This window comes from Pan paniscus, chromosome 7 (assembly GCF_029289425.2).
Source record: "Pan paniscus chromosome 7, NHGRI_mPanPan1-v2.0_pri, whole genome shotgun sequence".
In the NCBI taxonomy this organism is placed as follows: Eukaryota; Metazoa; Chordata; class Mammalia; order Primates; family Hominidae; genus Pan; species Pan paniscus.
The window spans coordinates 41,840,959-41,866,216 of record NC_073256.2 but is presented as its reverse complement, the minus strand read 5'-3'; the positions used below and the strand labels follow the sequence as shown (position 1 = coordinate 41,866,216).

The 25,258-nt window shown below is 50.3% G+C and overlaps 1 protein-coding gene across 3 annotated transcripts in view; it reads left to right on the top strand.

Annotated features, from left to right (window-relative positions):
• The window catches only part of LOXL2 (lysyl oxidase like 2), a 106,607-nt gene that overhangs the window by 42,898 nt on the left and 38,451 nt on the right, over positions 1-25,258 (top strand). For all 3 annotated transcript variants that reach the window (XM_003823575.7, XM_008977215.5, XM_008977214.5), the window contains exons 3-4: positions 849-1,024; positions 19,766-19,977. In XM_003823575.7, coding sequence (XP_003823623.1) covers positions 849-1,024; positions 19,766-19,977 — 388 coding nt within the window. The remainder of the gene's footprint in view (positions 1-848; positions 1,025-19,765; positions 19,978-25,258) is intronic.

Genomic DNA, 25,258 nt, shown 5'->3' with positions numbered 1-25,258 from the left:
ACTTGGTGAAACTCCATCTCTACTAAAATACAAAAAATTAGCCAGGGGTGGTGGCGTGCGCCTGTCATCCCAGCTACTTGGGAGGCTGAGGCAGGGGAATCACTTGAACCTGGGAGGCGGAGGTTGAAGTGAGCCAAGATCACGCCACTGCACTCCAGCCTGGCGACAGAGCAAGACTCTGTCTAAAAAAAAAAAACAAAAAACAAAAAACAAAAAAACCCCCACAAACCTCAAACCTTCAGTGGCAGGAGAGTTTACTTTTTCCCTGAAGGGTCAAAGTTCAGCCTCTGCTATGGATGGAAGGTGAGACTGGCTTATGCCATAATCAGTGTCACTAAAACATCATCATCATCATCATCATTATCATCATTATCACTATTTTTAGTAACTGTGGCCAGCAATGAACTAGGCACAGGCTTCCTAGTATCTCTAATCTGCACACAGCTGTGCAGCTGAAGTGTCATTGTTAGCCCCACTTTACTGATAAGAAAAAGGGCCCTTGACCAAGGTTATACAGCTAAGTGGCTGAACGAGAACTCAAACCCAGCTTGGTACCCAAAGCCCCGCTCTTTCCACTATCCCATGCAACTTCTGGGCTTAAATCTAACTTCTATCCTAATCATGTTAAATCTACTACATTCCCAGATCACATCAGGTGCTTACTGTGGTCCAGGAATCCCCATGGTTTAGAGTTATGTGCAATATCTTAATATAATAAAAATTGATGGCCACACACAGCTGCCAAAATTAGAGAAGAATTCTCTTTCCATGTGAGACACTGGTGCCCCGCAAAGACTCAGACCTGCATTGACGCAGCACTTGGTTTCTCTCCTCTCTGCCTCCTTCAGGGCCCATCTGGTTAGACAATCTCCACTGTACTGGCAACGAGGCGACCCTTGCAGCATGCACCTCCAATGGCTGGGGCGTCACCGACTGCAAGCACACGGAGGATGTCGGTGTGGTGTGCAGCGACAAAAGGATTCCTGGGTTCAAATTTGACAATTCGTTGATCAACCAGATAGAGGCAAGTCATGTGCTCTTGATGTTTCCTTCATGCAAACATTTTTCCTCTTCCATGCAACTCGCTTTTTGCGTATTGATTTCAAGAAGTGTGTGTGAGCAGGAAGGAGGGTACCTCACCCAATGGGATTAGATACAAGGGCAGTTTAGGGAAGGATTTCTGGAGAAGGGAATCCCATCCATGGGGAAAGGGCATTCCAGGCACAAGGAACAGCATGGGTAGAGGCACAGAGGTGTGAAGGTTGGGCTGGGGTAAGCAGAGCGTGATCTCAGGGAGAGTGCATCTGGGAGTAGGGTTAACTGAAGCTGGAAAGATGGGCATGAAACACCTCCGGTGCCATGCTCAGGAGCTTGCCCTTTGGGTGGGAAAATGTATTAGTTATCAATTGCTGCGTAACAAATTGCCCCCAGGTTTTGCAGCTGAAAAGAGTGAATCTTTATCATCTCGCACAGTTTGTGAGAGTCAGGAATTGAGGAACGGCTTAGCTACTTGATTCTGCTCAGCATCTCTCATGGAGTTGCACTCAGGCTGTCAATGGGGGCTGGAAGGTCCCCTCCCACGCAGGCTCTTATGGTTGTTGGCAGTCTGTGGTTCCTTGCTAGCTGTAGACTGCAGCCCTCCGTTCTTCTCTATGTGGCCTCTTTGTAGGCTGCCTGAGTGGCCTCAGGACATGATGGTTGTCTTCCCTCAGAGTGAGTGAGGCAAAGGAGAGTGAGAGAAAGAACACAGGATGGAAGTCATGTTTCATAACTTAATCTTGGAAGTGATAGGCCATCATTTCTGCTGTATTCTATGGATCACACAGACTAACCTTGGTAGAGAGTGGGAGGAGATTACACAAATGTGTGACACAAGGTAGGGTTGCTGGGGCCATCTTGGAAGCTGGCTGCCACTGGCCAATGTAGCTGAGGATTGGAATCACTTTAAAAATGCAGGTACTGGGCCAGGCGCGGGGGCTTATGCCTGTAATCCCAGCACTTTGGGAGTCTGAGGCGGACAGATCACGAGGTCAGGAGATAGAGACCATCCTGGCTAACACAGTGAAACCCCGTCTCTACTAAAAATACAAAAAAAAAAAAATCCAGCCAGACGTGGTGGTGGGTGCCTGTAGTCCCAGCTACTCAGGAGGCTGAAGCAGGAGAATGGCATGAACCCAGGAGGCGGAGCTTGCAGTGAGCTGAGATCGCACCACTGCACTCCAGCCTGGTGACAGAGCGAGACTGTCTGAAAAAAAAAAAAAAAAAAATGCAGGTACTGGGGCCTCCCCACTGACCCGCTGACTCAAAATATCCTGCTATGGGACTAGGTTATTTTTCTTTAAGCAGCCCCAGATTGATTCTGATGTTGCCAGACTGATAATTTCAGCATTTGAAAATCTACATTTATGGCTAAATTTCAGGGTTAACTTTCTGGCAAATTCTTTACCCAAACAATTAAATTAACACACACTTATTACATTACTCTTATGTGCAACATATGTGGGGCTTAGGACAGGAGGAATTGGCAGCTAACACTCCTGTCCTCAAGGAACATGTCAGACGCCACCCCCAAGGGATTATGGGATCTGCCCCAAATCCAGACCAAGGAACCTTCGCTGTGCTTCAGCCTCCAGCTGACCCCAGCACTAATGCAGAAGAAAGGTGACTTGAAATTGCCCTACTTGGGCTCCAGAGGAAGTTCTCCCAAGACTGTGGCCTTTACTGTCATGGCTCACACAGTCCTTCTCTCTCCATATATGTTCACACGTGTGCTGGGAATTTGTCCAACCCTGCAGTATAGCATGGAAAAGGATTTCCAGGCTTCTCTCAGCTGTGGAAGAGACTGCTTCTGGTCGACACCTGTCAAATGCTGCTATTTTATTGAAGATAACTAGAGAGATCGTGATGGAGTTGATATACTTTCGTCAGTCTTCAGTCACTCATGACAGCTTTGCTTTCTTTACCATGAAGTTTATGATCTGACAGATGGGCTTGTCCAATCCAGTTTCACAAAATTTTCCATCTTCATTCCTTATAACCTCATGAGCAATAATTAGCCCCCACTTACGTGCATCTTATCTCTCCCATGAGATTGGAAGCTCCCAGAGGGCAGGGGCTGTATCTTATGCATCATTGTATCCAATAGATAAATTCTAGGTACGTAATGGGAACAACATCTCCAACTCCCAAATTTTCTTCTCCCCAGAAATGTGAGCCAGAAATTGTTATCCCCTTAGGTGGAGAATCTCCAAGGATAAAATATTAAGCTAAATAGCAATGAGACGCACATGGAAGCAAATAATTTCTTTACAGCTTGTCCTGCCTAATAGGACCATGAGCTGATTTGTAACATCTTGGATGGGCCTCTGTTCAACCTAGAACCTCAGGATAATCTACTTGGAGTGTCCAGTGAAGACCCAGGCTTCTTAGCATAAGAAAGTCATTGATGGCTTGAAAAAAAAAAATAAGACAGGCCAAAACATCAGTGAGCTTTGTGTTGAGAAAATGATGAGAAGGCTCATCTGCCATTAGAAAAAAAAATGATTTTGGAAAAAGGACTCTGAGTGGCACTTCATTAGATTAGATTAGATTACCCAAACAATTAAATTAACACACACTGTTTGTTGAATACCTACTAAGTGCCAGTTCCAATGCTTAATATTTCCAGGGCGAAATAAGATGGGTCATTTCAAAAGCAGAACTTTCATGGGGTGGAGTAAACACAGAAAAGACTGAAAAAGGTCAGGCACGGAGGCTCATGCCTGTAATTCCCAGCACTTGGGCGGCCAAGGCAGGTGGATCACCTGAGGTCAGGAGTTCGCGACCAGCCTGGCCAAGATGGTGAAATCCCGTCTCTACTAAAAATGCAAAAATTAGCCAGGCATGGTGGCGGGTACCTGTAATCTCAGCTACTCAGGAGGCTGAGGCAGGAGAATTGCTGGGACCTGGGAGGCGGAGGTTGCAGTGAGCCGAGATCCCGCCATTGCGCTCCAGCCTGAGCCGACAACAGCGAGACTCCGTCTAAAAAAAAAAAAGAAGACTGTAAAAAAATATGTTGGAGACAACTTTCTTACTCTGGAAGGGCTGAGATTCCATGATGGGAAAGCTTTGCCCCTACCTTTATTCTTGGCATTTGTTGGGTACCTGCTGGTTTGGGACACCAGTAGGGAAAGAAAACATGGCCCTTGTCCTCCAGCCCTTACAACCTGCAAGACAAGATGTACAGCTTGGAGAAAGATGGGGATCCTTCCAAGGCAAGGAGCATGGGCCCTCACAACTCTCCAGAAACCCAGAGAGGGCAACCTATGGAGATGTCTGGCTTAAAGGGCCAGGTGACATCCACAGCCTTACACACTCTGCATTTTCCTAGAAGGCCTCCCTCTGGCTGTCAGACAGATCAGGCTGGTGACCACGAGCCAGGGGGAAGCTTTCTGGCCCAACCACAGAGACTTAGGGAACTTTCATTGATGATCAGTCCCCTGCAACTTCTTCCCTTTGGTAGCCACTGAAAGTAGGTCATGAAAGGGCCTAGACCTCAGGATGTCTGGGGAGAACCTCCTTGAGTTGCCAGAAGATTCTTGCATCCAGGGCTTTGTGGCTAAGGCTCATGCTTACTGGCAGTGCTGGCCTGATGGGTAGAGAACCGCCTGGACCACCTACGTGGGATATTTATGGGATGCTGAGACGTTTCTCCAAAATACCTTCTGGAATGGCCTGTGTCAGTAGCTGAAGTCATAGGATCATTCCTCTCAGCTAAAGAAATGCCTGCTATTAAATTTTTGTGGATAAGAGGAAGAGACATAGCTTTGGTGGACGTGCAGTTGGGTGAAGTCATGAACATACTGACTAATGATACCCAGGGTGAACTGCTGACTAATTTGTGTAAACAGAGTGGATGGTCTCTGATGGTGAGCCCTAGGGCTCTGTTCCGGCCTCCCCATCATGTATCAGGAATGTTCATGGAAATTAAAAGGTATACTGATAAAATCTATGGGAGATACAAAACTAGGAGAGATTGCTGGAGTATAAAATTATGGAATGAACTTTCAGAAAAACTGCTGTAGGTTGAAATAATGGGCCCAAGCTGTAACATATTAGGGATGAATAGAAGGTCCTATATCAAAGCTCATGGGGAAACAAACAGTCACAGAGTGCAGACTTTAGGGAGAGTAACTGAAAAACTATTGATCTTTTTTAAAAAAGGCCTGTTGTGTTGGCTCACATCTGTAATCCCAGCACTTTGGGTGGCAGAGGTGGGCAGATTGCTTGAGCCCAGGAGTTTGAGACCAGCCTGGGCAATATGGCAAGACCGTGTCTCTACCAAATTAAAAGAATTAACCTGGCATGGTGGCATGGGCCTGTGGTCCCAGCTCCCTGGGAGGCTGAGGTGGAAGGATTGATTGACCCTAGGAAGTGGAGGCTGCAGTGAGCCATGATGGTGCCACTGCATTCCAGCCTGGGTGACAACAGGGCGAGACCCTGTCTCAAAAAAAAAAAAAAGAACAAATCTTTGAAGCGGCAGTGGTTGACTAAAAGCTCAGTATCAGCCAAGAGTATGATAGGGCTGCTAAAAAAAAAAAAAAAAAAGTGAATGTCAACTGCTCTACAGATAGAAGAATTATTTCCCTAAGCTCCTTGCCTTTTGGACCAGTCGCTGACTGCAGGGTTCAATTCTGGATCCAGATCTTAACCAGGTCACCAGAGGAAAGGCCAACAGGATGGAGACAAATCTGGAAACCATATCATGAGGAAATGAAGTTTTTTGTCAAGAAAAGAGATATGGGGGGAGATGGTTCTCTTCAAATATTTGAACTACTACCATGCAGAAGAATGTTTAGAATGTATCCCAACTCCCGGCCGGATGCGGTGGCTCACGCTTGTAATCCCAGCACTTTGGGAGGCCGAGGCAGACAAATCATGTGAGGTCAGGAGTTTGAGACCAGCCTGGCCAAGATGGTGAAACCCCGTCTCTACTAAAAATACAAATTAGCTGGGCATGGTGGCAGACGCCTATAATCCCAGCTGCTTGGGAGGTTGAGGTTGAACCCGGGAGAGGGAGGTTGCAGTGAGCCGAGATGGTGCCATTGCACTCCAGCCTGGGCAACAAGAGCAAAACTGTCTCAAAAAAAAAATATATATATATAGATATATAGATATATATTCCAACTCCCAGAGCCAAGGCGGAGAGGAGCGTGATGGGAGATAGATCTCAGGCTCAGTGGAAGCCCCACAGTAGATAGCTCTACCCTAAGTTAGTGGTGAGCTCCTTGTCGGTGGAGGAATTCAAGCATGAACTGGACAACATCCTGCCAGGAATATTGTGGTCAGATGCCTACATGGGGAGGGAAGTGGGATTGATTGCCAAGTTTCAAGACCCTTGTTACTCAGTGTCTGGGAAAATGCACTCATCCCACAGAGTGTGTGCCCAGCTGGATATTGACATCGTGCACCATGTGTAAACTGGCATCACGTGTGTGTGAGAACACACACACACACACACACACACACACAGAGAGAGAGAAGGGATGCCAACCAGCATGTGTATTGTGTGCTTGGGTTCTCTCTTTGCCTTTTCTCCAGCCCCTGATGGCCTTGACTTTGAAACCAGGTGCAGACTTTTCACTCTTCATATCAAAGTGTGAGAGTTAAAGCCCTCCCTTGACTTTCCCCAGTTTGGAAGGGGCAAATTCAAAAGCGGCCAGGAATGAAACGTCAGTGAATGATTTCTCTGTGTCTTGTGACCCCGGTCGTAGACCACTGGGCTAATGAATGTGATGAGGGCACCCGCTTCCCTTCCCATGCCTACTCTGTCTGCAAGGTTGTGGGCTGGGTTCTGTAACATTCACCCTCATTAACCCCTGGAGATTGGGGACAGGTCACAGATCATTACAGATGACTCTCAACCCATGCTTCCTCCAGAGTGCACTGGAATTCCCAAAGCAGAGAATGGAAGAAAACTGCATCAGTCTAGACCAAATTCATCCTACTCTGGAATGCCAGAGGCATGAGTCACTAAGCCCTGGAGCCTGGCTGATGGAATTTCACTTAATGAGCTAACTGTGCTTCCCTGGACCCCTACAGCTGCTTGGAGCATCCTTGGGGGCTCCTGATAGTTTGTAAATTCCCCTCTAGAGGAGGAAAAAAAATCACACCTTCTTCATACAAGTGACCCCACCAAGGGAAAGTTCACAGGTTTGTACCCTAACCTGCCTTTTGACCAGCATCCAGAACAATTGGGCAAGTGTCAAGTGAGTTGAATTCAATCCCTTCCAGCTGTGACGGCCTGTAGTTCAGTGGCAATGGTTTCTTCATCAGAATGACATAGTGTGCATTCATCATTTACAAGGTAGTTTTAAATATTCTGTAGGGGAAAAAAATCAGATGATTTCTCTAAAAGTGCTTTGCAGACTTCGAAGTGCTGCCCTGGGTTAGTCCTACCACTGAATCACTCACTAGGCTTGGTTTATTTCATCCAGGAAATTAACCAGGCAGGTTCTCAGTTTTCCCCTTTTCTGGTACAGGCTGTGCCATCATATCTTATTGTATATCCTCAGTTTCGGACTCCAGAATTGAAGGCAGAACCCCCGGGTTCCAGTCCCAGTGGAGACTGGAGCTCACAGCTGTTATGTCCAGTGACTGACCCTTCTTGGGCCTCTGGACACTGTCCTATAAAACAGAAGTTTGTCTGGATATAAAGAAAATCAGTTTTAGGTCAATCCTCAAAACTTTCTTAAAAGGAGGTAAGTAGGAGCAAATAAGCAAATGTGAAACACTCTTGGCTCCAAACGAACAGATCTCTTTTAAACCTGGCAAACAGAGCCCCAACCAAACCTCCCAGAATTTCAGAGCCTCTTAAATTGAGAGGCTTTGTTTCCTGCCTGTGGCGGGTAGACCAGTTGGAAAAAGCATTAGATAAGGAAAGATGACAAATCCAGATGCCCTACTGAGTAAACCTCTGCTCCCCGGCTGCTCCGCACGTTGCCCAGTCATGTGCTCACAGGAAGCCTTGTGGCTGGGCTGTGTGTTGTTAGATCAGGGAAGGTTTTCGTCTTTTCTCTTTTCTTCACCCCATCCCTCCCCACCTCACCCCATCCCACTCCACCCCTCCTCTCCCCACCCCACCTTCTTCCTTACCTATCCTTTAAAGGCTCTTTTGCAAAAAGCAATTCCATTGCTGGAACTGATTGGAAAATCCCCAGGCTGTGAGATTTAGGTGCCGCCTATCCCCTGAGTGACCTCCAAGCCTCAGTTTCCCGTTTGTGAAAGTGGGCAGCCCAGGAGGTCTTGAGGGGCCAACAGAGGGACAATGAGGACAGAACAAGGAGAAAGCCATTTCTTTCCACCCAAGGGGAGAACCTGGTCCCCCATTCTCTGCTCTCTCGCGTTCTTCTGGAAGGACGCTGAGACCTGAAAAAGCCCTTTCTTCTCATCTTAACCACAGAGACTGAGGCTGCTGTGAATTTTTTAAATGCCTTGGGTCCAGGTTTTTATTAGTCACAGTTAGCTGCCAAATGTTTCAGCATTGCCCTCCCAGCAGCAGCTCTGTCTGTCTGGGGGCGGCAGAGGGTGGAGGGCTTCAGCCTAAAAGGGAAAGGTCTCTAGAAGGACTTCTGAGAAGTCTGAACCCTTCCCAGCCAGGAATCTCATCCTTCTCCTGACTCCCACCAGAGAGGTTGCACTGGGTAGTTTGGGGAAAAAAGGGGGCCTCTTTTCACCTCTGTGCAGTTTAGAAGATAGTGGTCCCCCCATGCCTAAATAGAGGCCCCATTCCCAGATGGTCACGGGGTAGCTGGATGGCCTCTCTCTGTAGGAGGAAGAGAAATGGTAGCCAGGGGGTAGTTTGTGCCGGACTTTTCAGCAAGGGCAGAAGGACCCATGGTGGAGGCCCACAGCCTCTGAACTCTCAGTTTTGCTGAACTGTCTGGCTGGACAATTAGATGTAGCTCTCCTGGGTTTTGTCTCTCCCCCTTCTTGGGCAAGAGGATGTATAACATCCTGTCCAGGGCTGGGCACGGTGGCTCACGCCTGTATTCCCAGTACTTTGGGAGGCCAAGGTGGGGGGGATCACTTGAGGTCAGGAGTTCGAGACCAGCCTGGCCAACGTGACGAGACCCCCATCTCTACTAAAAATACAAAAAATTAGTTGGGCATGGTGGTGTACACCTGTAGTCCCAGCTACTCGAGAATTGCTTGAACCCAGGAGGTAGAGGTTGCAGCCACTGCACTCCAGCCTGGGCGACAGAGCGAGACTCCATCTCAAGAAGAAAAAAAAAGATCCTGTCTAGCCCTCACATTCCGCGATTCTATTTACTAACAGCCTATATGTAGCCAGGGCTTGCCAGCTACCAAAAGGGACACACAAAGCAAGTAGTTCTAAGGTGACCTGTTTTCCCAACTGAAAATCTGAAATGCAAAAGGGTGTGTATGTGGATAACAGATGGGAACCTGGTTTCTGGCCCGGGTGTTGCAGATACAATGCTTTGAAAAGTATAAATACCATTATAACTCTGTGAGATGAAATAAACCAATACATAACATTCTATTTATTTGTTAGATTGCACACATGAATAAGGAGGCTTATAATTTGTTTTAGATGAAATAAATAAATGAACAGGATGTACTCAAACTTTGAAGAATGTGATTGGGTGCTTAATGGCATGGCAGTTTGGAGAAGAGAGAGGTGAATGAGGAAACCTGTGGGACAGTTGCTATCTGGAGGAAGTGGGGGCTTGAGCTGGGCTGGAGGAAGCCTCTCCCTGCCCTAGGTGGGCAGGTCCGCTCTGCAGGGAGGTCTGGTGATGTGACTAGGGCAGAGTGGGCAGCTGTCAGCCTGGTTCCGCAATGAGCCTAAGTGGCTTATTTGAGTCACCTCAGCCATGCTGGGTGTCAGTGCCAAGGAATCCCCTTACCCCATCCCCAGGAGTCCGTTGCTAAGGATCTGTTTATTCATTCACTCAATACATTTTGATTCAGCACCAGACCCTACACTAGACATGAGGATAAAGGGAGTGATGGAACGGACCGTCTTGCCCACCCTGAGCTTACCATCCAGCAGTGGAGAAACAGTCTCATGCCTCATGACTGTGTTACCATGGTGACGATGGCTGTGAAGAGAACTACCAGATTCACCATGAGGTTGTGTGGTGGGTGGTCAGGCCTGACCAGGACAGGAGGAACTGCTGGGTCACAGGGGCTGGTTGTTGGAGCAGGTGTCCCGCCGACTTCCTGCTGACAGCAGGGCTTGCCCGTTCTCCAAAAAAGCAGCCTGTGTTACCTACCCAAGTGGCTGCCTGCTTGGAAAATGAAACACAGAGCATTCAGTTTTCCAGCAGTGTTGCAAAGCTTTTGATTTATAGGAGGAAGGCCCCAACAGACTACCGGCTCTTTCCTTTGGGGGTGTCAGCATGACCTCAGCTCTCCAGGCCTCCACTGGCCTCTATTGCCTAGAGCTGAGGAACAGAAATTGTTGAAATGCCTTTCCTCTGTCACTTTCTTCCATCAAGAAGTCACAGGCTAAAGAATGTTACCAGCAGCTTATTTTTTGTTGAGATGGAGTTTCGCTCTTGTTGCCCAGGCTGGAGTGCAATGGCGTGACCTCAGCTCACTGCAACCTCCGCCTCCTGGGTTCAAGTGATTCTCCTGCCTCAGCCTCCTGAGTAGCTGGGATTACAGGTGCGTGCCACCATGCCCAGCTAATTTTTGTATTTTTAGTAGAGCCCCATGTTGGCCAGGCTGGTCTCAAACTCCTGACCTCAGGTGAACTGCCCGCCTCGGCCTCCCAAAGTGTTGAGATTACAGGTGCGCGCCACTGTGCCCAGTCCCCCAGCAGCCTCTTAAACTAAGAGTTTCTGATTGGATCATCAAAAGGGGATAATTACAACATAGCCAGACTCCTGGAGTACAGCATGCCTCATACTGTGTGCAGATAATACACACTTAGCCAAGCCATCTAACTGCGTGCTGAGGATCAGACGGCTTTTAATTCAGTTCAGTAACTATGTATTGGTGTCAGAACTCAAGGGAAAAGGGGAGAGGTTGTTAGGGAGCTCAGGTGACAAAAGGATGCCTGGACAAAGCACAGATGTTCTCCTGTCTATCCATAAGTCACACAAGTCGTGCTTATGTTAGGAAGAGAGATGAGGACTGCATAACTTTATTTTACATTAAACAAAGAATAAAAAGAGTCTTTATTAAAATGTTGGACTTGGGCACTCAGCATGTCTAGCTAAGCTAAACTGTTGTTGGATTTGAAAAAAATCATTACTGGTTCCTTCCAAACATGTTTGAGGACCCACTCTGTGTCTGGCTATAGTGGGTCCTCAAACATGGTTGGAAGGAACCAGTAATGATTTCTTACTGTGTGGGTAATACAAAAATGAATAAGGCACAGTTTTGCCCTTAGGGGATTCACAGTCCAATTGAGTGGCAAAAGGATGTGGAAAAGTAAACCCTAGTGCAAGATAGTCAGTATAAGCCAAGAACTCAATGAGTCACCAGAATGCCAGTGCTGGAGGAATAAAGAAGAAATCAAACGTGTGGACGTGCTATTTGGGGGCAGGGGAGGGGGCTTCACAGAGATGCTGGTGCTGCCTCTCCTCCTCTAGATTAGGGACCTCATGACAGCGAGGACCATGCCTATCTGTCCTTTTAGGGTCTCACACAGCACTTGGGACATGGTGGCAATGGACAAATATTTTTGAATGGATGAATAACATTTTCCCTGAGGATTGGCAGGATTCTGATAGGTAGAAAGAAGGGACAGAGAATGGCAGGGTATGGGCCTAACGTGGAGGCACCACCAGGAAGATATGAGCAAGACCCTTGAATGCACTGTGGTCAAAGAGGATGAACGGATGGGAGAAGAAACCAGAGGCGAGGAGACAGCACGGGCCTAGGTGAGATGACAACATTATCACGCCCTTCTTATGCTCCCATGATTCTCTTTGCACAGCTGACTGGGAATTGGGAGTGGGAATGGCAAGCTGATAGAAGGGCAAAGAAGGTCTGGCTAGGGCTTAATGGGCGCATGAGTGAAGAAGAGAGAGGGTCACGAAGGTCTGCAAAGCTAGAGGCAGGAGCATCCCTCAATGACTGGATGAAAAGAGGAAGAGTTGAGGGCATCTTGGATGTGTTTGGTCTCAGGTACTGAGGAAGGTGTCAAGCTGGCAGTTGGGACATGGGTCTGTATCTGGGAGGCCACTGTTGTTTTTTGTTTGTTTGTTTGTTGTTTTTTTTGAGACGGAGTCTTGCTCTGTCACCCAGGCTGGGGTGCAGTGGCGTGATCTCAGCTCACTGCAAGCTCCACCTCCCAGGTTCATGCCATTCTCATGCCTCAGCCTCCTGAGTAGCTGGGACTACAGGTGCCCGCCACCATGCCCAGCTAATTTTTTGTATTTTTAGTAGAGACGGGGTTTCACCGTGGTAGCAGGGATGGTCTCGATCTCCTGGCCTCGTGATCTACCTGCCTCGGCCTCCCAAAGTGCTAGGATTACAGGCGTGAGCCACCGCGCCCGGCTGAGGCCACTGTTTTGTTTTGTTTTGTTTTGTTTCTTAGAGAGAAGATCTCGCTCTGTCACCCAGGCTGGAGTACAGTGGCACAATCCTATTTCACTGCAGCCTCAAACTCCTGGGCTCAAGTGATTCTCCCACCTCAGCCTCCTGGGAGCTAGGACTATGGGCAGGTGCCACCGTGCCCAGCTAATTTTTTTTTTTTGTTATTGTACTTTAAGTTCTAGGGTACGTGTGCACAATGTGCAGGTTCGTTACATAGGTATACATGTGCCATGCTGGCCCGCTGCACCTATCAACCCATCATTTACATTAGGTATTTCTCCCAGTGCTATCCCTTCCCCCTCCCCCCACCCCACGACAGGCCCCGGTGTGTTATGTTCCCCTCCCTGTGTCCAACTGTTCTCATTGTTCATTTCCCACCTATGCGTAAGAACATGTGGTGTTTCGTTTTCTGTCCTTGTGATAGTTTGCTCAGAATGATGGTTTCCAGCTTCATCCATGTCCCTGCAAAGGACAGGAACTCATCCTTTTTTACGGCTGTACAGTATTCCATGGTGTATATGTGCCACCTTTTCTTTTTTTTTTTTAATTATACTTTAAGTTCTAGGGTATATGTGCCACATTTTCTTAATCCAGTCTATCATTGAAGGACATTTGGGTTGGTTCCAAGTCTTTGCTATTGTGAATAGTGCTGCAGTAAACATACATGTGCAGGTGTCTTTATAGTAGCATGATTTATAATCCTTTGGGTATATACCCAGTAATGGGATCGCTGGTGCCCAGCTAATTTTTTAACTTTTTTTTTTTAGAAATGAGGTCTCATTCTGTTGCCTAGGCTGGTCTTGGACTCCTGGCCTCAAGCTATCCTCCTGCCTCAGCTTCTCAAAGCACGAGGATTATAGATGTGAGCCACCACACCCAGCCTGTTTTGTTTTTATTATTTATTTATTTATATTTTTTTGAAATGGAGTCTCAGTCTTTCGCCCAGGCTGGAGTGCAGTGGTGCAATCTTAGCTCACTGCAAACTCCGCCTCCTGGGTTCAAGCGATTTTCCTGCCTCAGCCTCCCAAGTAGCTGGGATTACAGATGCCTGGCTAATTTTTTTTTTGTATTTTTAGTAGAGACGAGGTTTCACCATGTTAGTCAGGCTGGTCTCGAACTCCTGAGCTCAAATAATCTGCCCACCTTGGCCTCCCAAAGTGCTGGGTTCACAGGCATGAGCCACCGCGCCCCACCTATTTATTTATTTATTTTTGAGATAGAGTCTTGCTCTGTCACCTCAGCTGGAGTGTAGTGGCGCAATCTCGGCTCACTGCAACCCCCACCTCCCAGATTCAAGTGATTCTCCTGCCTCAGCCTCCTGAGTCGCTGGGATTACAGGCATGCACCACCATACCCAGCTAGTGTGTGCGTGTGTGTGTGTGTTTGTGTGTGTTTAGTAGAGATAGGGTCTCACCATGTTGGCCAGGCTGGTCTTGAACTCCTGACCTCAAGTGATCTGCTCACCTCAGCCTCCCAAAGTGCTGGGATTAGAGGCGTGAGTCACCACACCCTGCCCTGTTTTGTTTTTAAATAGCCAAAGTAAGAAAGCTGCAGGCTCTGAGAGGAAGATGCAGGAACTTGCTGGTGGTTGTGGGAGGCTGCATGCGAGGTGAGCAGAGGCTGGCTAGAGTTGACACTCATGCATTCTCGTTGAGATGTTGGCATGATGTTATGTCTTCCCAGCATTGTCCTGCCACCCCTCCTCACCCCCAGGATGACTTCTCAGGTCAGAAAGCCTGGGCTGATATTAAATTATGACTTCTAGAACAGGGGGAAGGAGAACAACCACTGAGCTAAGACAACGTGCCTAGTGCTGAGAGTTTAGAGCGACTGTGATGTGGATTAATGTAGGCTGGCTTGCTTGACTTGCTTCTCCTTGTACCTTTCCCTGATGCAACTTCCAGCTAGACTTTCAAAATGGGTGGTTTTTCCTCATTGGCGACAGCCCCAGACTATCGCATTCTGGAATTTGCAAGTCATGGACAGATGCTGCAAATGTGAAAAGTCATTCAGGCATAAACCTGAGAGTCAGAGCTCAGAGCTCCCTTCCTTTCCGGCTGACGTGACAAGTCCCTTGCCTGGCCGTGCCTTGGTTTTCCCTTCTAGGAACGGGTGCAAATCACTCCCAGAGCCTCAGGCCCTGCCCGAGGATGTGATGAGCTCTGAGGACCACACATCCCGGAGTTTCCGTGTCTTTCTTGGAGGGAAGCTTTCTGGAGGCCTGGGTGCACTGTTGTCTCTGGCAAGAGGGATAGCATCAGGTTTTAGCTTGAATTTTAATATGTGCAGGGTGCTTGACCAGCTTCTGGCATTTGGGGCTGAATTTTATTTTATTTTATTTTATTTTTGAGACAGAGTCTCTCTCTGTCGCCCAGGCTAGAGTGCAGTAGTGTGGTCTGAGCTCACTGCAACCTCCACCTCCCAGGTTCACGCCATTATCCTGCCTCAGCCTCCCGAGTAGCTGGGACTACAGGCGCCTGCCACCATGCCTGGCTAATTTTTTGTATTTTTAGTAGAGACAGGGTTTCACCGTGTTAGCCAGGATGGTCCCAATCTCCTGACCTCGTGATCCGCCCGCCTCGGCCTCCCAAAGTGCTGGGATTACAGGCGTGAGCCACTGAGCCCGGCTGGGGCTGAATTTTAAACTAGCAAGTCTAGACTGCCTTTCATTTAAAAAAGAAAAAAAAGTGTGTGTATATTTTAATATTTCACACTTTCTTTTCACTTTTGGGGCTGAACTCCTGGGGCAAAATGTATCCTAACACTTGTGGTTATGGAAGGGATTCCACAGCAGTGAAGTAAAGAGAGAGGTTATGTGTGTGGGCGTGTTTTCTAAGAGGTCTAACTCAGTCTGCGTGAGCTGGTTAGCTAGTGTGAGCACCGAATGTGTGCCCCAGAGGGCTTCCCTGCCTCCTCCCGCTGGCCTGAAGACAAGAATGCTGGGAGCCCAGCTCTCCCCTCACGTACACAATCCAGTCTGACTCACTGCCCCTCGACATGGGGTGCTGGGCTTCCAATGTGCACGGCACCAGCACCCTTCAGCTGGCTGAAGGGGACACCCAGAATTCTGAGCCCCAGGCCCTGCCCTGGGTGAGTCACCCTCAGTACCAGGCAATGTACTGGACACAGGCATGAGATGAGGACTGCTCAGAGACCAGTGGTCATTATGAGCCTGGAGCACGGGTTTGGGGGTCAGAACTCAATTTGCATACTTGTTTACCTACTTACTGGCTGTGTGAACTTGGATAACTTCCAAAAGCTTGCCAAGATTTATCATGGTTTTACCTCTAAACAGGTGGACCATGAGCCATCTTGAAAGCTGCCATGGGGATTGAATAATGGAGTGGATGTAAAGTTTTCTGTATGGAACCTAGCCTGCAATTAATTGGTGTTTGATAAATGATGCCCATAGCTGTCATTATTCAAAGCTGACGCAGGGCGCTGTGGTTGGGGTGTAAGGAGGAAGCCCAGCAAGGCCCAAGGAGGGCAGAGACTGCATTTTGTTAAATGAATGCATATGGTAGATTTGAGCCTTAAAGACTGGAAAGGCTTTGGTTCTTTGGAGGGAGAAGAAGAGAAGATGGTCCAGTTTGAAGGAATGAGTGCGAATGGTGTCCTGACTGTTTTCCTAAGGCCTTGCAAGGAACACGATCCTTTCAGAATTTCCTCCACCACAAGACACACAAACAGATGCACACTTTATACATACAGAGACCCACGTGACATAGACACATACACACAGAGAGAGTGCACAGAGATCCACATGACACACAGGCACACACACACAACCCTGTCATGCATACATCATCATGCACACAGACACACAATCCCAGAGACACACAATCCCAGAGACACACACAGAGAGACATATACAGGGGCTCATATGACACATGGACATGCAGACACTCAGAAACACACCATCATGCATATACCCCCGTGCACACACAGAGACACAGAGATACACACCACACACAGACCATCAAGCACACACCACCATGCACACACACAGACACAGAGATACACACCACACACACACAGACCATCAAGCACACACCACCATGCACATATACAGAGATGCACAAACACGTATGCAGTGAGTCAGTGGAAGAATGAGGATAATGACCCCTGGTGCTAGCCCTTTCTCTTCTCCAGGCTGCATTGCCTTCATCGTGGAGCCCCCGGGGCTCTCCCCACCAGCCCTATTCAGCGGAGGAACCTGTCCCGCATCATCGCAGGAACGTGCGCAAGCTCCCTTGGCGTTTGGGTTGGTGTGTGCTGGCCTCAGGCCCGCGTAGCTCTTTCCAGCGGGGTCTGCTGAGCTCCTCCAGCCAGGCCTTCTTCCTCCTCCTGTGGCGGCCAGGTGCTGGGGGTCACACCTTCCCTGCAGCGAGCCTGCACTGCTGCCCAACGCAGGGGAAAGGATCTGTGAACTGAAGGTCAGCCCGGGCCGCCTGTCCTGTGAAGTGCAGGCTTGATGCTAGGCAGTAACTTTCCTTCTGGGCATGACAGTTACACACTGGAATTCCAGCCCAGCCTCCCGAGGTGGGAAGAGACAGAAGAGGGCCGGCTTGTGGGCTGGGTTTAGACCTCAGGCCCTTTCTTGGCTCACCCCTGTCCACGTGTCTTGGTGGCACGGGTCCTGCGGCCTGAATGAGGGCTGTAAAGGATCCAGGATCCAGGCTGGAAGGCATAATCCTGCCCCTGGCAGCATTCCTTCTGCTGTGGTGGAAAGGAAACGGAGCCAAGTGCCATCACTGCAGGCCCACATACTTTCCACCGCCTTGCAGGACCTGAGAGTAGGGCCTGGCTGTGGACCCTGAAGCCCATGGCGAGGAGACGTGAATCCATGGGCACCCAAAGAATGGTTCTGTTCAAACTCGTGGTTCATTTGCATCTCGGCTGGACAGGGCTGGGGCAGTCGGGGTGCTGGGTTCCTCCTGCCTTCCAGCCCCGCTTGGACCAGCCCCACCTCCCAGTCCCTGGCCCGCTCACAGTGTGTGTGTCTTCCACTGCACCTCGGGGTGGCCCTAGGGAGGGAACTGGAGTCAGCTGGTATTCTCATCTGTAAGGTGGGGATGGCAGTAGCTATCAACCACCTCATTACAGCGTGCGAGGGTTAAGTAGGAGAAGGCAAGGAAGACATTCACATAGGGCTGGGTACCTGGTGTGTGCTTTGCGGTAGCTGTTGCTATTATATGCTGCGATTCATGGTGTTTGCGGATCCATGTGAAGCTGGGGACAGTGAGGGGGCTGGAGGCATAAGTGGAATCAGTCCTGAATGGCTGAGAGCATCTTGTTCAATATTAGGGTATTACATAGACAAAGAGGAGCTAGTCAAGGGACAAGGTTAGATCTGTGTTTTAGAAAGAGCCAGCTGCAGTGCCTCATACCTGTAATTCCAGCACTTTGGGAGGCTGAGGTGGGAGGATGCCTTGAGGCCAGGAGTTCGAAACCAGCTTAGGCAACATAGTGAGACCTCGTCTCTGAAATATATTTTAAAATTAGCTGGGCGTGGTGGTGCACACCTCTACTCCCAGCTACTTGGGAGACTGAAACAGGAGGATCGCTTGAGCCCAGGATATGGAGACTGCAGTGAGCCCTGATCACACCACTGCACTCCAGCCTGGGCAACAGAGTGAGACCCTGCCTCAAAAAAGAATAAAAATTAATTAATTAAAAGAAAAAAAAGGCCGGGCATGGTGGCTCACGCCTGTAATCCCAGCACTTTGGGAGGCCGAGGTGGGCTGATCATGAGGTCAGGAAATCGAGACCATCCTGGCTAACATGGTGAAACCCCGTCTCTACTAAAAAATACAAACAATTGGCCGGGTGTGGTGGCGTGTACCTGTAGTCCCAGCTACTTGGGAGGCTGAGGCAGGAGAATGGCGTAGACCCGGGAGGCAGAGCTTGTAGTGAGCTGAGATCGTGCCACTGCACTCCAGCCTGGGTGACAGAGCGAGACTCCATCTCAAAAAAAAAAAAAGAAAAAGAAAAAAGAGGCTCTTTGGTGGCTAGCCCTGTGGCAGACAGACGGAGGCAGGAACTCAGTCAGGGACTGTCGCAAGAGCTGGTGATGGCTGGCCATGAGTGATTCAGGAGGGAGCTTCCATAGAGTTTGGAGCCTGTTATGGCATGTCTTGGAAAGGCATTAAAAAGTGCCACTGTAACTCCAGGGAACCTCTTCTCCTCTCATCCAGCTTGGCCTCTTGAGGCCCCCTCTCCTGCCCGATCCCTGGGACTCAGGTCTAGGTGGTACAGGGATATTCCAGCTCCACGTCGAGGGAGGGGGAGCACCCACATGGCAGGGAGGCAGGCGCCTTCCTCTCGCCCATGCCCCTCCAGCCCTCCTCCACTTCCTCCCAAAGGGCCCTGCCAATGAATCTTTCCAACCCTGACCCCAGCCCCTGTCCTTTACTCCACAGATAGATGGGTGGGGTGGGTGTGGGAAGGAAACCCTCTAAGGGGCTCAAAGTGTCTCCTTCCCTTGCTGTGTCTCCTTTCCTTGCTGCAGCCAAATAGTTGTCCCCAACCCTACCTCCCTGATCCCTGCCAGGCAGGTGTGAGTCTCTGCACACAGCACACTCAACACCAGGAATATCTGCTTCGTTTCTCTCTAAGCCCTGCTTCTTCTCTCAGACCTCTCTAAGGATTTTTAAAGAGAGGAATGCCCACCCCTGGGGTATGAGGTAGTCTGCAGGGTGGCACCACCAGCTTCAGGACAGCTGGGGTTCCTCTATCTGAAACTCAAGTTTTACTGAAAGATGAATCAGGGAGACACACACAGACACACTCACAGGCACATACACACATACTTTGGAGTGAAATGCAAAATCTGCATTCAAAGAACACTTTCTCTCCTGTGCATTTATTTCGAGGCCTGTGCAGGAGGAGGCTGCTGCCCTTTGCTCTCCAAGATCTTAGGTTCGGATGTAGGAGAAGCCCATGGGGTCTCTGAGTCTTTTCTGACTGTTCCAGGTCACCCCACTCCCTGTTGGGTCCTTTCAGCCTCACTATCTCCCATGCATAGTGCTTTCTAACTGCATCTTGGGCCGTGTGCCCCTCGGGGGTGCCCAGAGCTCACTGCAGGGCCTGAGGGCACAGGCAGGCCCGCGGCAGGCCCGGCCCATAGTTGCTAAAGAAGTACTGGTTGCCTGGTGTCTCTGCAGCCAGGCCAGTAGGGTAACCCTCTCCTTCCACGCCTCTTTCTTCTCAGAACCTGAATATCCAGGTGGAGGACATTCGGATTCGAGCCATCCTCTCAACCTACCGCAAGCGCACCCCAGTGACGGAGGGCTACGTGGAGGTGAAGGAGGGCAAGACCTGGAAGCAGATCTGTGACAAGCACTGGACGGCCAAGAATTCCCGCGTGGTCTGCGGCATGTTCGGCTTCCCTGGGGAGAGGACATACAATACCAAAGTGTACAAGTAAGAGGACTGCACCAAAGGGGTGGCTTTGAGGGTATCCGCCCTGCGTAAAAGAGTTAAAAGTGTCCGCCCTGGTGGTGGCCTTTCCTTGGCCAGGCATAGCCAGGCAAGCTGGTGTCCCTGCAGGCAGCCTACACAGAGCCCCTGGGCCGGGCCAGGCGCCAAGTTCAAGGGCGCCCCGTGGCATCCTTACCCTTAAGGAACTCACACATCTACAGGAGATAGACCCTAATCCCTAGAGTAGCTTGTGGGAAGGCGTATTGCAGAAGTGAGATGCAAGCTGCCCCCAGCCCAGAGAACCCCAGCTCAGGGTGCTGCCGGCCAGCTCAGGGACTGCACTAGCTAGGCTAGGGCAATACCCTGGCCAGGCTGGGCAGAGACAACACCAACTTAAGAAGAAATGTTTCTTCTTTACTTGCTTCTTTCTTCTTTCTTCTTTACTTGCTCTTGGCAAATGATTCTTCTGAGAAATCTGGAAGTTGCAGCAGGTAATTGAGACACTGGTCCGTGCGGTTCACTTCATCCAATCCCAGTTAAATCTCACAATACTGTGATGATCTCTAAGGTTAATATTTCCCAGTAGGGGAAAGAAGTAGACAGGGACAGAACCTGGAGTCATTTTGACTTAAGGGGTGTCCAGTGGAAGGATTCCAGCACCCCAACAAGCTGATGGCTGGTGTATACTTGGGGTATACTTGGTTGGTCATGGGGTGTTCCTCCCTCCTCTTAATAATGATAGGAATACTGGCTTGGCTTTACCAAAGACTTATAATGTGCCAGGCACTATTCTCAGTCATTTAATCCTCACACCACCACTGGGAAATAGGAGTCTGTTTTAGAGTTGAGTAAACTGGAGAAAGGTGATAGAACCAGGAAGGGGCAGATCCAGGCCTCACGCACACCCTGGCCTCTGGAGGTCCCCTGTGTCCAGCTATAGGGTCCACACTCTTAGAGAGTGCAAACTCACAGCACTGTCTCTTTCCTTCCAAATCAGAGGAAGAAAAGACATGACTTCCATGTCAGGAGACCTGGCTTGAAGCCCCAGCTCTACCCACCAGCTCCCTGGGGTGCCGGGCAGACCACATATCCCTCCCTGATCCTGGCCCAGCCCTGCCTGGATGGGGTGGGCCATAATTTTGTCTGAGCCCCCAGCCCCTCACATGGGTGGGTGAGTGCAGCTGCAGAGCTGCCCATTTGGGTGAGCACACAACACCCCAGGCTGGCCACGATGGTGATTCCAGTCCCCAGACATGGCCCAGACCTTCCTGTTGGCACCAGGAGTCGCTGTCCTCTGAATACTTTGGAGAACTCCCACCCGACTCCTTCCTTGGTGATACCTTCTCAGCTTTTCTTACCAGTCGGAGCCAAGAAAAGCAAACCCCCTCCCTGGCAGGCTTCCTACCTGGCTGGCCCTACCAGTGCCCCCAGCCTGGCTGCTGTTCTGAGCTGGACAGCACGCGCCTTGTTCAGATGGCGTTTGGAAGCCATCTCCCAACCGTGGCCAGTCCAGAGTCCTTCTCGGCTTTTGAGGAGTTGATCTCAGGCCAGTTTCGGCAGCTGGGCCCTGGGTAATCCTGTCACGTGCTGGATTGGAACCCCCATCCTGCCCCTCCCACCCTCGCGTCTGTGGCTTTGCCTTTTCAAGGACGGGGAGGATAAGGCTTCCAAGGCTGAGAGTGATCCAATGAGGGGGTGGTGGGTGGTGCTGTCTGCAGGATGGGAGATGAAGAACAGAAGCTGCTGGAAACCAGCCCCTCCTGCAGCCTTCTAGCTGGAGAGGTGGGGCGGCCTTGCTAGCAGAGGAGTGGGAGGGGAAGCACGACCTTCTCAGCTTGTCCCTGTCATTTTGTGTTCGTCTCGGACTCAGTTGACAGTTAGGCCTACATGTGTCCCAAAGAGAAAGGTGCTGGGAAGACTTTCTGTGCCTCGGTGGGCTGTCGGGGCAGAGCTGCCAGCAAAGGGCTAGGACTCCTAGGGAATGGTAAGGCTCAGAGACCACTGGCCTAAGCCCTGGGTCTGCCTGGAAGAGAACATGGAAGAGGCCTGAAAGGCAGTGGACTCAGGGTGTCACAGCCCACACCCAGCAGAGCCTGCAGGACAGCCCAGGTCTGCTTCAGGGAGAGCACCACCCAGCAGTCTCCACCTGCTGGCCCCGCTGCAGCTCCTCTTCTCCCGGGGGTAGGGCCAGCTCAGAAGCACTGGCCAGTCTGAGGGTTGTGGCAGGACTGGCCTGGGACTAGGGATATCCATGGGCCCTGCTCAGAGGCTGAGGACTGCAGAGGTCTGGAAGGCAGACTGAGGACCACCACCCTGCCTGGCCCTTGAAGCAGTGGCTGGCAGTTGCATCTTTCCCATGTCCCTTTCCCTCTTCCTACAGCCTGTAGCTGCTGTTGCTGGCAGCACACCTCTGAGGCCCAAGAAGGGACCCCCTTCCCTCCCGCCATGCAGCACTGCCCACTCTATGCAGGAAATTATTTTCAAAGTAATTCTCAGTCTGGGGTGGAGTTAGTAATCTCCATGTATCCACCAAGGCCCCTGAAGGACCTTATAGCCTCGGAAGCTCACCTGCTTAACCCCCGAGGGCCCCCCACCTTGGGCCCCCCCACCCCGCTGCTGCCTTACTGGGCTGGCTCCCTCTGTGAACCTGCTGGGCTGGTGGCCACTCGGAAGCCGTAGAGCTGCCCCCTGGCCGCCAACTGCAGCTCTTCCTCAGCACCTCTGCTTCCCCTAGTGATACGGTCTGGCTGTGTCCCCACCCAAACCTCATCTTGAATTGTGGCTCCCATAACCCCACATGTCGTGGGAGGGACCCAGTGGGAGGTAACTGAATCATGGGGGTGGGTTTTTCCCATGCTGTTCTCATGATAGTGAATAAGTCTCATGAGACCTGATGGTTTTATAAAGGCCAGTTCCCCTGCACACTCTCTCTTGCCTGCTGTCATGTAAGACGTGCCTTTGTTCCTCCTTCACCTTCCGCCATGATGGTGAGGCTTCCCCAGTCATGTGAAACTGTTGAGCTTATTGAACCTCTTTCCTTTATAAATTACCCAGGCTCGGGTATGTCTTTATTAGCAGCGTGAGAATGGACTAATACCCTCCAGTTACCTGCACACACCCCAGAGGTCTCTGCAGCCACAGGCTTGCCAAAAGTAGAGTCAGGGGCTCCTCACCAAGGCCTGCTCTCTGATTGGTGTGGCCGTGGCACTGACTTCCACACCGGGCTGGGGTGCAATGCATGTACCTTAAAGCTAATGAAGCTTAAACTTCAGGCCCCCATTCCTGGTGCCAAGAGGGAGCATTTTGTAGTCATAATTTTGTTCTTCCAAAAGTAGGATCCCAATACTGACATCGTTTAATTGAAATGAGCTCTCTAAGCAGAGATTCTGCATTTAATGTTGCAGCTCAGGAAGTTAGAAAGGCCTCCAGCGGTTTGCCTGGTTGGTTGGCTGAAATGTGGACCAAAGTGTGGCCCACAGTGAGTGAGTAGAAATGCTGACCCTGCCTCTGTTGTGTGTAGAGGACAGAATTCAAAAGCTTAGGGAGGTTGGATGTTAGAGTGGATCTTACCTTTAAGACCTCCTCACCCACGCTGGGAAGCTCCTGAAGACACGCCTTTCACCTTGATGGTGAGAAGTAAATATATGAAAGGAGCTCCCGCCTCCTTGAGGAGCTGTGATCACTCTTCTCTGAAGGCCAGACCTCACAGCAGGAACAGCAGCCACTGAACCAGTAACCTGAATGCAACGGGAGTAATTGGCTCCAGGGTGGCAGGGGCCCCGTGGCTGTAGTACTACCAAAGGCAAGGTGGACGTGCTGACCCTATTGGACAGTGGAGTCAAAGCAGAAATCAGTCTGACTGCTGCGGACCTGTGGTGTTGGCTGGTTGATCATGATGTTCCTCGAAGTGAAATAGACAGGAAGCCTACTAAGTTCGTACTTAATCTGTATAAGCAGAAAACTTCTAGGTCAAGCAAACAAAAGTCTATCCCGAATCATAAAAGCAGAGTAGAGTCATGACCCCTCAATCCATTCCCGTACTTGAGCCAGTTTTATCAGACTGGAAGCTCTTGAATGAGGGAAAGGCTGCATACCCTCAAGGAAACACCCTCATAGCCTGCCAGAAATCTATACTGTATTCTTTCTCCCAGTTCTCCAAAGACACCTTTCACCAGGATGAGCGTGCATTGGAGAAAAGGAAATAATCAGATCTTTTGGACTACTGGCCACTGGTTCTGGGCTGACAGTAATTCTAGGAGACCCAGAACATCAAAATGGGGGCTTATGGGTTTTTAGCTTACGTCCATCTGAAACCCATCCTGTGCTATTTCCCCACTTCCGGAAAGCATCATGGAAATAGATGTACTCAGCAGCTGGCAGAATCCCACGGCATCTGCCTTCACTCTTGGCAAGGGGAGCGCCAGTCGGTGGGACTCTTGGTTGAATCAGTCCAGCTCCGTGTTCTTCCTACAGCCCAGCTATTGGCCTAGCTGCCCCTTTCACAGGCAGGCTTCCCGCTCCACTCCACTCAAGGCTGCCTCACTCACTCCAGTCACTCCTCCAGTCTCCAGGTCTGGAGCCGGGTGGGCTGTCTACCACCCTCCGAGGGCCTCCGTCTGCAGCTCAGAGGCCTGTCCCCAGTGAAACACTGGGATGGAGGAGGGGAGGGGAGGGTATCCTGGGAGGCCTGAACGTGCTAGAGGGTCTGCAGCACATTCCTGGGGGCTGATGTCAGAGGGATCCGGGCTGCTGGGGACAGTTGTTTGCTGTGGGCTCTGCACTCTTCATTTAGAACGCAGGACATCTGTTCCTCTGGAGAGGGTGGCGCTCACTGACAGCTGGAAGCAGAGGGGTTTTCCTGAGCCAAGGCAGGCGGTGAGGTCTGACCAATCCTCGAGCAGCTGGTGTTCCCCCGAGTATCTTCTCCCGCCCCTGTGTGGGCGTCATGGAACATGCTGTAAGCTTCCAAGTGCAGGGGCCTTGCAGGAAGTGTGTCTGGAGGACAGTGGTTCCTGGAATTATTAATAGCCCTCCTGAGCAGTTCTCTGCTCTGGGCTGCCGCTGTGGTGAGCACGCACCCTGAATTTGCCAGGATAGTCCTCAGCAAGATTCCGTGTCATTGTGTTCACAAGCACACTAGAATTGTAACAAGTCTCAGATTTGGGTTAAGGAGAGATGATAACTGTGTCTGTAGGATTTACCCTTCCTCTGTCTTCACACCCCATTCACTCTGAGACAAAGGAGGTACTTCCAGGGCTGCTGGACCAGCAGGGATGGGACCTCG